The 13478-nt window shown below is 37.8% G+C and overlaps 1 protein-coding gene across 1 annotated transcript; it reads right to left on the reverse strand.

Annotated features, from left to right (window-relative positions):
• Window positions 1-9085: 9085 nt before the first annotated feature.
• LOC125585292 lies at window positions 9086-10312 on the reverse strand. Its single transcript, XM_048754078.1, has 2 exons — window positions 9600-10312; window positions 9086-9383 (listed from the first exon to the last, which is right to left on the reverse strand). The coding sequence occupies exons 1-2, from the start codon at window positions 10310-10312 to the stop codon at window positions 9086-9088; spliced, it is 1011 nt and encodes a 336-aa protein (XP_048610035.1).
• Between the last annotated feature and the right edge of the window lie 3166 nt (window positions 10313-13478).

Here is a 13478-nt window from a genome sequence, read left to right on the forward strand (position 1 = left end):
AATTAAAACAAACGACTTACATGTAAGTCGTCCAAATATTCCCGCCTAAATTTTTTTAAAAAAATTATTTTCCCGCTTAAATAATTTAAACCAGACGACTTACTTGTAAGTCGTCTGGAAAGTCTTCTATTTTAGTTTCCCGCTAAAAATATTTAATTTCCCACTAAAAATATTAAACTCTTCTAGACGACTTACATGTAAGTCGTCTGTTTTAATTTCTTCAACAGACGACTGAAATGTAAGTCGTCTAGGAAGTCGTCTGAGTCAAAAATATTTAACCTAATTGGATTTTTTGTCTCCCTATATAAAGAAAAATTTACACATTCTCTCTCCTCCTCTCAAATGGCTGCAACAAAAATGTAATGTTCATCATTCTAAAACTCTCCAACCTCTCTCTAATCTCTTTGAATTGAAAACACCAAACTTTATATGAATTTTTCAGTTTTGTCTCATGTATTTCTTACTAATCTATCTCTTTTGCAGGTTTTTAATCAAATGGTACTCATCTTCCACTAATTTAAAGGTAGATCTATTAATTTTAGATATGTATTTTTGTGTGTTCTATAAATGTAGATTTATCTAATTTTCCACTCATTTTCTCTATTTTTAAGTCATTTGAACGTTTTTGGATATGCAGGTTTTTCAGATCTGGATTTGATATGCAGGTTTTTCAGATCTGGAAGACTTTTGAGACGACTTACTTGTTAGTCGTCTGGAAGTCGTCTGGAAGTCGTCTGGACTTCTTGGAAGTCTTCTGACAAAGTCGTCTGGACTTCCAGGAAGTCGTCTGGACTTCCAGGAAGTCGTCTGGATTTTTCTGAGCGTTTTGGTAAGTTCTTATGTCTGATTTTTTTTCATTTGGTAACTTCTTGTTGTATAAAGTTCTTACTTTTTTCCCAAATTAAAACTCTCCAAACCCACTCTAATCTCTTTGACTTAAAAACACCAAACTTTATATGAATTTTTCAGTTTTGTCTCATGTCTTTCTTACTAATCTATCTTTTTTGCAGGTTTTTAATTAGATGGTACTCATCTTCCACTAATTTAAAGGTAGATCTATTATTTTTAGATATGTATTTTTGTGTGTTCTGTAAAGGTAGATTTATCTAATCTTCCACTCATTTTTCTGTTTTAAGCCATTTGAACGTTTTTGAATATGCAGGTTTTTCAGATCTGGATTTAATATGCAGGTTTTTCAGATCTGGAAGACTTCTGGGACGACTTACTTGTTAGTCGTCTGGAAGTCGTCTGGAAGTCGTCTGAAAGTCGTCTGGAAGTCGTCTGGAAGTCGTCTGGAAGTCGTCTGGAAGTCGTCTGGAAGTCGTCTGGAAGTCGTCCGGAAGTCGTTTGAAAGTCGTCTGGACTTCCTAAAAGTCGGCTGGACTTCCTGTAAAGTCGTCTGAACTTCCTAAAAGTCTTCTGACAAAGTCGTCTGAACTTCCTGGAAGTCGTCTAGACTTCTTAGAAGTCGTCTGGACTTCTTAAAAGTCGTCTGGTCTTGTCTACTCAAGTGGAGTCCAAGCTTGTCTTTGTAGAGGAATGATCTATAATATTTTTGTTTGTGGTCTGTTTTGTGAATTGCATGTCTACTCTTTTAGTTGTGAATTTTTTGTAAAATCAGTAATAATGTTTTCCAAGATGTATTAAATGTGCTAACAATGTGTTTACACATTTACAAATCATTGAAATAATAGACTTCAGTAGCCTTTTTCTTATCTTTGGATCTCTCATATGCAATAATACTCCAATGGCCTTTTCTCATCTTAATAAACAAGAATGTTGGTAGCTTCATATTGATACAACATTTTAAGAAGCATTTAACCCTTCTTCCAACTCATAACAATAGTCATCATTATTGTCTATAACAATAATACTTAAGAGATAGAAACAAACAATAGTAACTAGTCAAAGCATATCATATTTTTTTATAAGTTTGCGTTGAAAAACTTAGTCAAATTTAGTAAAACTAAGGGAGAGAACATATTTTGTAAATATGAGTTTTACATATCTTGAAGTTACTTATCACTCTTAAAAATACAAGTTATTCAAAAACTAACGTAGAAGACTTAAAAACTAGCGGAGAAGACGCGGACGACTTCAATCTAAGTTGTCCAGACGACTAAACTATACGTCGTCTGGTCAACGCAGAGGTTATTTTTGCAATTGACTTTGAAATCTGTTATTTCTGACGACTGAAAAATAAGTCGTCTACTATTGTTTGGTTAAAAAAAAAACTCCAAAAAAGCTAGACGACTTACATTTCAGTCGTCATAGGTTAGTTTTGCATTTGACTGGATTATTTCAGAAGTTTGATTTTTCTGGACGACTTACATTTCAGTCGTCTAGTGAAAATTAAAATAATAATATTTTTTTTAAAGTAGACGACTTACAGTTAAGTCGTCATAGGTTAGTTTTGCAATTGAAAAAAAAAACTTCAAGATTTAATTATATACAGACGACTTATAATTCAGTCGTCCACGAGACGACTGAAATGTAAGTCGTCCAGGATTTACGAGGTTTGACCAGAATCTCAGAAAAAAATCCTCGACGACTTACAAGTAAGTCGTCTGTGTATAATTAAATCTTGAAGTTTTTTTTTTCAATTGCAAAACTAACCTATGACTACTTAATTGTAAGTCGTTTACTTTAAAAAAAATATTATTATTTTAATTTTCGACAGACAACTGAAATGTAAGTCGTCTGGGGAAGTCAAACTTCTGTAATTATCCAGTCAGATGCAAAACTAACCCATGACGACTGAAATGTAAGTCGTCTAGGTTCTTTGGAAATTTTTTTGAAACCAAACAATAGTAGACGACTTAACTTTCAGTCGTCTCAGGTTACAGATTTCAAAGTCAATTGCAAAAATAACCTTTGCGTTGACCAGACGACTTCCAGGTAAGTCGTCTACAGCCAGACGACTTCCAGTTAAGTCGTCTACAGCCAGACGACTTCCCAAGTAAGTCGTCTGACGAACAGATCTGGAAAAAAACTCGATGTCATACCTTAAATTGGTGAGATAAGTTCCTTAGCATACATAAGGCTTCTCCAAGCACACAGAATCACAAATGAAAGTCACCCACCCAGAATCGTTAGCTTCTATGACTCTATGAACCATAAAAATTTAAAATCAAAATCTTGGGTTTTTTAGCTCATTGTGGAGAGAAAGTGAGAGATATGTTGTGTTTAGTTCACAAGAATGGAAAAAGAAGAAGGATAAATCGATTTTGGGAGCATTAAGAGCTTCAAATTGGTTGTTCATGGTGGTTGTGGTATTGATGACAATGACAATCTTGTAATTACTTGAAGATGATGAGGGTGAGAGAGTAAAGATGTCATTTTCGAAAAAAAAAAGAAAAAAAAAATTGATGGCATTTTCGTAAATTATATGAACTTGTGAGGTGAATAGGGCAAAACCAATTTTCAAAAAAAAAGGAGGTTAGTTTTGTGTTTGACTTTAAGTTGTAGGTCAATTTTGCAAAAAGCCCAAAAATATATAAGTAGAAAGCATCATTTAATAGACATTAATATTAAAAATATACTATGTATGTTAATATCATTTAAATTTAGTTACATATCCTATCAAATTTTTTAAAAAATTGTTTGGATTAATAAAATTGATTTATACGTTCGCACCAATTTAATTATATATGTAATAGTTACTGACTTTTAATTATTCAATATATATTTATTATTTCATAATATGTAAGAACATATAATACATAAAATAATATATATATATATATATATATAATGTTTATTCCGCGCAAGGCGCGGATCTTAATCTAGTAATCTTATTATAGTCTTTTCACACTTATCTATGTCTAAATTATATATAGAAAGTAAGGAGAAAGTTGTTGACAAAAAAAAAAAAAGTAAGGAGAAAGTTATTAAAATGGTAGTATTTTTTTATTTATTACAAATAAAGATGTATGAATCCAAATATATCAAAACGGCCTTAGAAATTTCAGTGAGTGTGTACAATGCGGTGGATATCATTCATACCTTGCAAGCGTCGGTCCAAGTTGGTGGACAGGGCTCTGGAGCACACAAATGATAATCCTAATAAGTATATGCAAGTTGCAACTCAGAATTATTAATACAGAGCAGAGCCAGCCTTGGCATCACATGGAACTATGATCGAATGATGATTTACATTGATATGAGATGTTTACATTTATACAGAGGAAGCAGTGTTGAGCAAGGTAAACTGATTCTATACATGAAGTGTGATTGATACGATAGAGAAACTAAGGAAACTGAATATCCTTGATATCGTTAATATTCTCCCGCAAGATCAAGGACCCTTGGAGACGCCGATCTTGTCACGTAGAAGAGTAAATCGTTGTCTGCTGAGTGGCTTGGTGAGAGCGTCAGCAAGTTGGTCTTTGGTTGAGACATGAGACACTCTTAATTTGTTGGCTTGAATCTGATTCCGTATGAAGTGGTAGCCTAGCGCCAAATGCTTCATTCTTGAATGAAAAACTGGATTTGCACATAGATAAGTTGTACCTATTTTGTCACAGTATATGGTAGGTGAGCTATGCTGTTGAATCCCTAACTCTTGAAGCAAATGACCAATCCAGTTGAGTTCACTTGCAGTATTTGCCACAGCTCTATACTCTGCCTCCGTTGATGATCTAGCAACCCCATTTTGCTTCTTAGCTGGCCATGAGATAGCATGTTTGCCGAGATAAACAATGTATGCATTTGTTGAGACATAATCGTCTGAATCACCCGCCCAGTCAGCATCTGAAAACGCGTGGAGAGACAGAGGATTGGACTTACTGTAGAACATGCCGTATGTTGGTGTCCCTGCGAGATAGCGAAGCACTCTCTTTGCTGCTTGCCAGTGATCAGCCGTGGGAGAGTTCATAAATTGGGACAACTTGTTGACTGGATAAGCAATATCTGTTCTTGTGAATGCAAGATATTGGAGGCTACCAACTAGAGTTCTGTACTCTGTTGGATTGCCATGTTTCTGACCAGACAATGTGAGCTTTGGGTTTGTTGCCATAGGAGTCAGAGCTGGCTTTGCGTCCTGCATCTGCATCTTCTGTAGGAGATCGTAAATGTACTTCCTTTGACTCAGGTGAAGTCCAGTAGAGCTGCGCACAACCTCAATTCCTAGAAAATAGGACAGTTCTCCCATATCTTTTAGAGAGAATCTGTTGGCTAGACTGGCGAGTACTTTTTCGACCAGTGGCTGATTGTTTCCAGTAACCACGATGTCATCCACATAGACAAGTAAATATATGAGAGTGGTACCGTGTTGAAAAACAAACAATGCCGTGTCTGCAACTGAATTTCTGAACCCAAGTTGAAGTAAGAAGGTCTTGAGTTCGTCATACCACGCACGAGGGGCCTGCTTGAGGCCGTAGATGGCTTTGTTCAAGCGACATACGTGATTCGGCTTGTCGGGATCAATGAAACCTGGAGGTTGCGTCATATATACTTCCTCAGTCAGAGTAGCTTGAAGAAAAGCGTTATTGATATCAATTTGTCTCAGGCACCAGTCTCTGCTTGCTGCAATGTTGAGAACCGTTCTGATCGTAGTCGACTTGATTACTGGGCTGAATGTCTCAAAGTAATCAATCCCAGCTTGCTGTTTGTAGCCTCTTGTGACCAGTCGTGATTTGCGCTTGTCAATGGTGCCGTCGGGTAGATACTTAAGGCGGAAGAGCCACTTGCAGTCGATGACGTGTTGATTCGGAGAGGGAGGAACCAAATTCCATGTGTGATTTCTGACTTGAGCATCGAATTCAGCGGATGCTGAGCTTCGCCATTTATCATGTTTGAGAGCTTGAGCGATCGTTCTAGGTTCTGTTTCACCTCCTGACTGAGTCAGTGCTGAGAGACCATATCGTTGATTTGGTTTTCGGATTTGATTCTTAGCACGAGTCTGCATCGGGTGATGGTTTTGAATCGGATCATCAGCAGCCGCAGAGGAGGAAGACGACGGCGGAGAGGATTGATTACTCGGCTGAGAGAGAACTGGATTTGGATTCAATGTGACTTGGGCCTGAGATTGGTTTGTGGGCTGAGATGCTGAAGATTGGGCCGGAAGGGTATTGAGGCCCATATCTTGGGATCCACTGGATCCTGACGTAGAGTTGTCTTTTTCAGTTGAGAGAACTTCATTGTCGTTATGAGATGACGACGAATCCGCAGGAGAGAGTTGCGGAGATGCTATCGGTGGCGGTGATGGAGAGTGTCCCAGAGTTGCTCCAGGCGTCAAATCAGAGTCTGAGGATGCCGTTTCTCCTAAGGGTGTCGCGTGAGCTGTATTGAGTGGTGGTGAGGGAATGGGTATTTCTGTCGGAGGTGAGTGATGGGAGATCTGATCATCAGAGGTATTGAGGGGTGAGGCACGGATAGGTTGCGAGTAGGGGAAGATCATCTCATCGAATTTGACATGACGAGATACATAGACTCGATTTGTGGTTTGGTCCGTGCAAAGATACACGCTTTGAGTAAGGGAGTAGCCAAGGAAGATGCAAGGAACAGACCGCGGGGCTAATTTGTGAGGCATGTATGGCCGAAGCCATGGGAAGTAGAGACAACCGAATATTTTGAGTTTCGAGTAGTTGGGTCTTTCATTGAAGATGGTTTGGTACGGGGATTGATTGGATAAGATTTGGGTTGGCATTCGGTTAATGAGGTAGACTGTAGTTGAAAGAGCATAGGTCCAGTATTGGAGAGGAAGTTTGGTGGTTGTAAGAAGTGTTAGACCGGTTTCCACAATGTGGCGGTGTCTCCTTTCAGCTAAGCCATTGTGCTCAGGGGTATGGGGAGGAGAGGTGAGATGGCTGATACCTTTGGAGGCTAAGAAGTCACGAAGGGCGATGAACTCACGTCCATTATCTGAGAATAAGGTACCAACTTTGACTTGGAATTTGTTTTCGACTAGGGAAGTGAAGCGAATGAATGTTTCTTTCACTTGGGATTTTAAGTTTGAGGGGGTAAAGCCATATATATCTTGAGTAGTGATCAACAATAATGAGATAATATTTGTAATTGTCAATAGAGAGAATTGGTGATGTCCAAACATCAGAAAAAAGATATTGAAGTGGACGAGAAGATGATATTGAACTTTCTGAAAAAGAGAGTTTATGAGTTTTATTGATAGAGCAGTCACTGCAAGATAAAGATTGAGACATAGAATTGGAATAAGGTAAAGAAAATTTTGATAGGATAGTCTTAAGAATAGGGTAGGATGGGTGGCCTAGTCTTGAATGCCAATCTGAGATGGTGGTTTTGAGGTTATTGGTGGCTGTGTAGAAGGTAGAGGCGGTAGGCAGGGAGATAGGCCACTCATACAACTCATTCTTGGTATTGCCTTGGAGTAACGGGCCCCCGTTCTGAGATCCTTCACCTGAAAACAAGAGGGATAGAATTGTACCGACACTTGATTAGCATTACATAGCTTGTATACTGAGATAAGATTCTTATGTATTGCAGGGACATGAAGAATATTATTTAAATGCAGAGGGCGAGTAGAGGTTTTTAAAAAAGTTGAACCAGTTTGAGAGATCGGCAAAGCAGCTCCATTGCCCACAATGACTTCTTCTCCACCGGTATATGGCTGATGTAGTGAGAGATTTGCTAAGTCTGAGGCAATGTGGTGAGTAGCTTCAGAGTCAAGCAGCCACGGGTTGAGTGATTGAGATGCAAAGTTTGCCCGAGGTTGCCATCCTCTAGGTGTGGGAAGGAGACCAGTTTGTTGAGCTAGCTGGTTGCACCGGCGAGCACTGTGACCTTGAATCCCACAGAGTTGGCACCGACCAAGGTATGGACGAGAAGGACGAGTTCCAGTGGGATTGTGATGATTGGGAGTTTGCCACTGTGAATTGCGATTATTGTTGTTCTTCTGAGGTGGACGGTAGTTGTTGGTGGCGACATTCGCAGTGACCAGAAATGTCTGAGAGGTTTGAACAGAGAGAAGTCGAGCTTCATGGTTCAACAGTTTCTCATGTAGCTCATTGAACGTTGGAGGAGTGTCACGACTCTCGATCTGATCCACCACCTGCTTGTAGTCATCAAGTAATCCTTCCAGAGCAAACTCAATTTGATCTTCAAGGTCGAGAACCTTGCAAGCAAGGCGAGTTGATCCACACGGGTGGAGATGCCCCGAAGATACTCAGATATGGTCTTTGTATCTTTCTTCCAGTTTTTGAGTTGGTTGTGGACTTGTTTGATGTGGCCACGGCTTGGTTTAGCATAGGTGGATGCTAGGATGGTCCAGATCTCAGCTGAAGTGTTGGCTTTGGAGAGGAGTGGTTGAATGGACTGCGATATAGCACCTAAGATAGCGCTATAAATCAGTTTGTCTTGACGGTTGTGTAACAAGAACTCCGGATTGGGTGTTTCTTTTCCATTGATAGTGGTGATTGCAGGTGGGATCGGTTTGGAACCGTCAATGAACGAAGACAAGTCGTAGCCGTCAAGCTGAGCATGCACCTGACGGCTCCACATGAGGTAGTTTGAAGCGTTAAGCTTGGTGATGTTGGATGTATTGACGTTGAGGAGAGAGCCATGATTTGTGACAAGGGTATCAATGTTTCTTGTTGCAGTGGGTGTGTTGGTTGCCATTGATGAAGAGAGGGGCTGAGAAAAAGATGATGAGACGTGAGAGATAGAAAGAAGGTTTGAGGGAGGCGGAAAATTTAGGTCTAGGTTAGATCGTATGCTCTGATACCATATGATCGAATGATGATTTACATTGATATGAGATGTTTACATTTATATAGAGGAAGGAGTGTTGAGCAAGGTAAACTGATTCTATACATTTAGTGTGATTGATACGATAGAGAAACTAAGGAAACTGAATATCTTTGATATCGTTAATAGGAACCCTGGGAGGCTAGGACAAAGCAGTTCTATGAATCCTGTAACTATTAAATTTTTAAAACTTCAGAGAAAAAAAAATACTTGGATCGTTTTGCAGAGAATTTGAACCTCTCAAATCTTATAAATGTTTTTTTTTTTTTTTGGGTGTAAATGTTAAGATTTATACCATTTTCTGAATTTTACAAAGTTGTGGAAACCACTTATTACATAGAGAGCATAAAGAGAAAAAGCAACATTAACTAAAGGGAGAAATGAACCAAAAATACAACTCAAGCAGGGACGGCGAGGACGCAGACACCGAGGGAAGAGACAAGAGCCTGTCTCTCAGAGCACGATTGACCACCTTGAAGAAAGCCGGTTGAGACATTGAAGCGCCTTGGAAGATACGAGCATTTCTTTCGCGCCATAGATGGTAGATGATTACTTGGTTGATGAGCTTCAAGACAGTGACCGCCAGGGAAGCATGAGGACCCTGAAGATGCGCGCATAGATCAACAACAGATGATAAAGCAGCTGGAGGAGCTGCTAAGTGCCTGCCACAAAAATGAGACCAAACAGCAACTGCAAAAGAGCACTCAAAAAAGAGGTGGCTGTGGGATTCATCAGCATTAGAACAAAGAACACAAACCGGCTGAACAGTCAGGCCCCAAGAAATCAGACGATCTCTAGTTGGAAGTCTCCCCAAATATGAGGTCCAAGCAATGAAAGAACATCGAGGTATCCCCTCTCTGATCCAAACAACAGAGTACCACGGGACTAACGGGAATGGAATGCGTAACCGCCCCCACGTCACCCTAGATATAAACGACTTACCAAACCCACCAGCGTGTTGCTTCCACAAGTAAACATCGTTCCCATTTGAGTCACTTGGTACAGGCGTTGTAGAGAGAATAATTTGGAGTGTCACAGCTAAATCTGACCTTGCTGGAGGTAGATTCCAGTGGCCGTTGCAGACTGCTTGTGACACAGTTGCATTAAGAGGAATCCGTAGGGATCTAGGCCCCAAGGTTCCGAACATTAAGTACAAAGGACCCAACTCAGTCCAATAGTCATACCAAAACAAAGCTGTAGTACCATCCCTAATGCTGCAGCGGAGATAGGACTGAAGCACCTGCCTCAACTCAAGCATACTCCTCACAGTCTTCGAGAATCTCTGCGAATCATTTATCAGCCAATTACTTCTGCCACCGAATCTGTTATTGCTGAGCCAGGGGACCCAAAGAGAGCCTGAGCATGAGAAGAACTGCCATAATCTTTTCAACCTGAAAACCATCTCAAACTCCTCCAATTTTCTCAAGCCAAGGCCCCCCTCTTTCTTCGGTTTACAGATGTCACCCCATGAAACTCTCGCTCCCGTTGCAGAGGCTGTGCTGTTTTTCCAAAGGAAAGCTGAGCAGAGAGAGTCAACTTTCGCATAGAACCGCTTAGGTAACACAAAAACTGAACTCCAGAAATTCACCATGCCGTAAATTACCGAAGAGATCATCGTTACTTTACCAGCAAAAGATAAAAAACTTAACTGTCCAGGAGTGAAGCTTTGTTGTTATACGGTCCAAAAAGGGCTGGAGGGTTGCAGCTGAGATCTTTTTTGGTGACAGAGGCAGACCAAGATACCTTGTTGGGAAAGCCCCTCGTTTAAAGCCCGAGAGATAACTAAGAACCGAGATCTGAATGTCGGAGTAACCACCGTAGAAAATCTCTGACTTTGATTCATTTGTATCAAGGCCTGACCAATCTTTAAAAATGCTCATAACAGATTTAATACCGTCAGTTGAAGCTCGAGAACCATCAGAGAAAACCAGCAGATCATCAGCGAACAGGAGGTGAGTGAGCTTCGGAGAATTACAAAGAGGGTGAAGTCTAAACGTCCCATCAACCTCAGCCTTGTCCAGTAAGCGAGAGAGAACTTCCATCAGCATATTGAATAAATAGGGGGACATTGAGTCACCTTGCCGTAGACCTTTCTTACCCTCGAAGAAACCTGCTAACTCTCCATTAATGGCGATAGAGAACCTTGGCGAAGTAATACACTCGGTGATCCAAGTGATGAACAAAGGAGGGAACTGCTGAGCTTGAAGAACCTTTATCACGAAATCCCAGCACACCGTATCAAAAGCTTTACGTATGTCAATCTTAAGCATGGCACTCTTTAAGCATGAGGAGCTATTGTAACCCTTTATAAGCTCAGTCGCAAGTAAAACATTCTCTCCAAGGCTGCGACCTTTCAGAAAAGCTGCCTGGTTGGGGCTGACACATTCCGATAAGATTGGTTTGAGGCGATTTGCAATGATCTTGGATATGATCTTGTAGACAATGTTACAGCAGCTGATAGGCCTGTAATCGCGCAGAGAACAGGCTTCAGGTTTCTTCGGGATTATAAATGTTCGTGCATGCAACTGATCTAATTTGTATAAAAAACATAACTAGCATGTATTCCGCTTTTAATTTTCTGTATAATATTTTTATAATTTGTAATATAAACCAGTGTTATAAAATTGTGATGTGGGTGCCTAATGTAATACTTTTTTTTTCTTTAATTCTAAAAAAAGAAAAACAAGTCAACTTTTGTCCATTTGATGTTAGACAAAACCCTTTAGAAGGACGAAATTCAAGAATTCATGCTAACTCCTGCTCGTCCCTTTGAAGGATTCATCAAGGACATCAAGCAAACTGTGGAACTCCGTATAGACGCTCACTCCCGTTACTCTCGTAAGCAACGCACTGTTATTCTCTCTCACGGGCATCGTATCCCTCCTGCCTGGGAACTTGGCTCCTTCAAAACTCTCTTTCGTCTTGTCTTTTTTTAAAGCTCCCGTCTGTGTACCCCATTGGGCCTTTCGTCCTTGTTTTAGCTGTATGTTTTAATTCGGAGTAGTCTTAAACTTTCTACATTGTACTGGGCTTTTGATGCTAGCTTTTTGTTGATGCAATTAATGGAAATCTAGATTATTAAAAAAGAAGTACCAATTTGAAAATGTTCTTACTTCATTAATTAATTTTTTTTTTTGCTTATCTTTTTCAGTTGCATTTATGAAATATCTTAAAACGAATAAAACTGTCTAATTTATTACTTGTCTTTTCAGTTACATTAATGAAATATACTTAAATAAATTTAAATTTCCTATTTTATTGTTTGTCTTTTTCAATTACCTTAATGAAATATCCTTAAATAAATTTGGACATAATGTCATTTAATCAACCAAAAAACTCATGAGTTATCTTTACGTGCATAATTTTAATAATGGAGATTTTTAAAAACGTGCATCATTAAAATGTTACCTAAAACATGCAGCACTAATATATAACATGCTTCAATAAAACTAGAATTTGACTCACACAATTGTACGGATATTATTTTCAGTTGATTAAATTTAAAAATAATTATTTATTCAAAAAATATTTAAGAATGGCTATGTTTTTAAAAATTATATGGTATTATTTGCTCATAACTCATTTGTCATTTGATAAATTGTTAGAAAGAAAATTTTAGCATAACATAACTCAATTGTCATTTGCTAAATTTATGGTTTTTATTTATATTTTTTTATTATTTAATTATAATATTTTCATTTTATATTTGAAAAATAAATGAATTTTCATACGAACAATATTTTTGTAAATGTATTTTTTAAAAAATAATCAATTAAAATTGTTATTATCATTGAATATCATTATTTTTGACATAATTTGAGTTTTCTTTTACATCAAAACTTATCATATTTTAGGATAATTTTAATTTAAAATGTAATTTTCATATTTTTCAAACAAATTCTAAAAATATTTTTTAAATATTTTCTTATAATTGTTAAAAAAAATATTGAGTTGCATTTCAAATAAAAAGGTAAAGATATTAAAAATATTCTAATTAAAATATGTAAAATTTAATATTGTTTTAAGGAAATTGTCAAAATAAAAAAAATACACATAAAATAATCATGATTTTTGTTAACTGGGCGGATCATTATTTATATGATATCGCACACGAAAGAAAAAATTCTGTTTTTAAAATTATCTAATTAACTCTATATTTATTTTTTTATTTTTTTTATATGATATCACACATTCGTAAAAAATAGATAGTTTAAGATGCAAAAAAAAAAATTTACTTAATGAATATAATATGAACAAATATTAAAAATACATCATTTAATAAAATAAATAATTAAAAACTAAAAATTCATATCCGCGCTGGCGCGCGGGTCAGTGTCTAGTTTTTATTTAAAAGAAAAAGTCAACTTTTGTCACTTCTTTTTTTTTACATCCTTTGTCACGATTAGGCCTAGGCATTTGGAATCTCAATCGGGTTTTGGTTTTGTCCAATGAATCTCGATTTTTCGGATTTATCAAAATCAACTCCATTCGGATTATATGAAAGTTCGGTTCAGGACCGGTTCGGGTTTTATCAGGTTAAGATCGGGGTTAATAAATCTTTAAAGAACCTGTACAACCCGATGTACTTTCGGGTTCGGGTCCCAATCGGTTCTTCGGTTTTAAAGTACTTGACTTATATCTATTTTGTAACCAAAACATAAGTAAAATCGGTTCTTCAGTTTTAAAGTAATTGATTTGTACTTTTTTTGTAATCGAAACATAAGTAAAATAGATTCAAAAAAAAAAAAAAAACATCA

The sequence above is a fragment of the Brassica napus genome, chromosome C4 (assembly GCF_020379485.1).
Source record: "Brassica napus cultivar Da-Ae chromosome C4, Da-Ae, whole genome shotgun sequence".
NCBI classification, from domain to species: Eukaryota; Viridiplantae; Streptophyta; class Magnoliopsida; order Brassicales; family Brassicaceae; genus Brassica; species Brassica napus.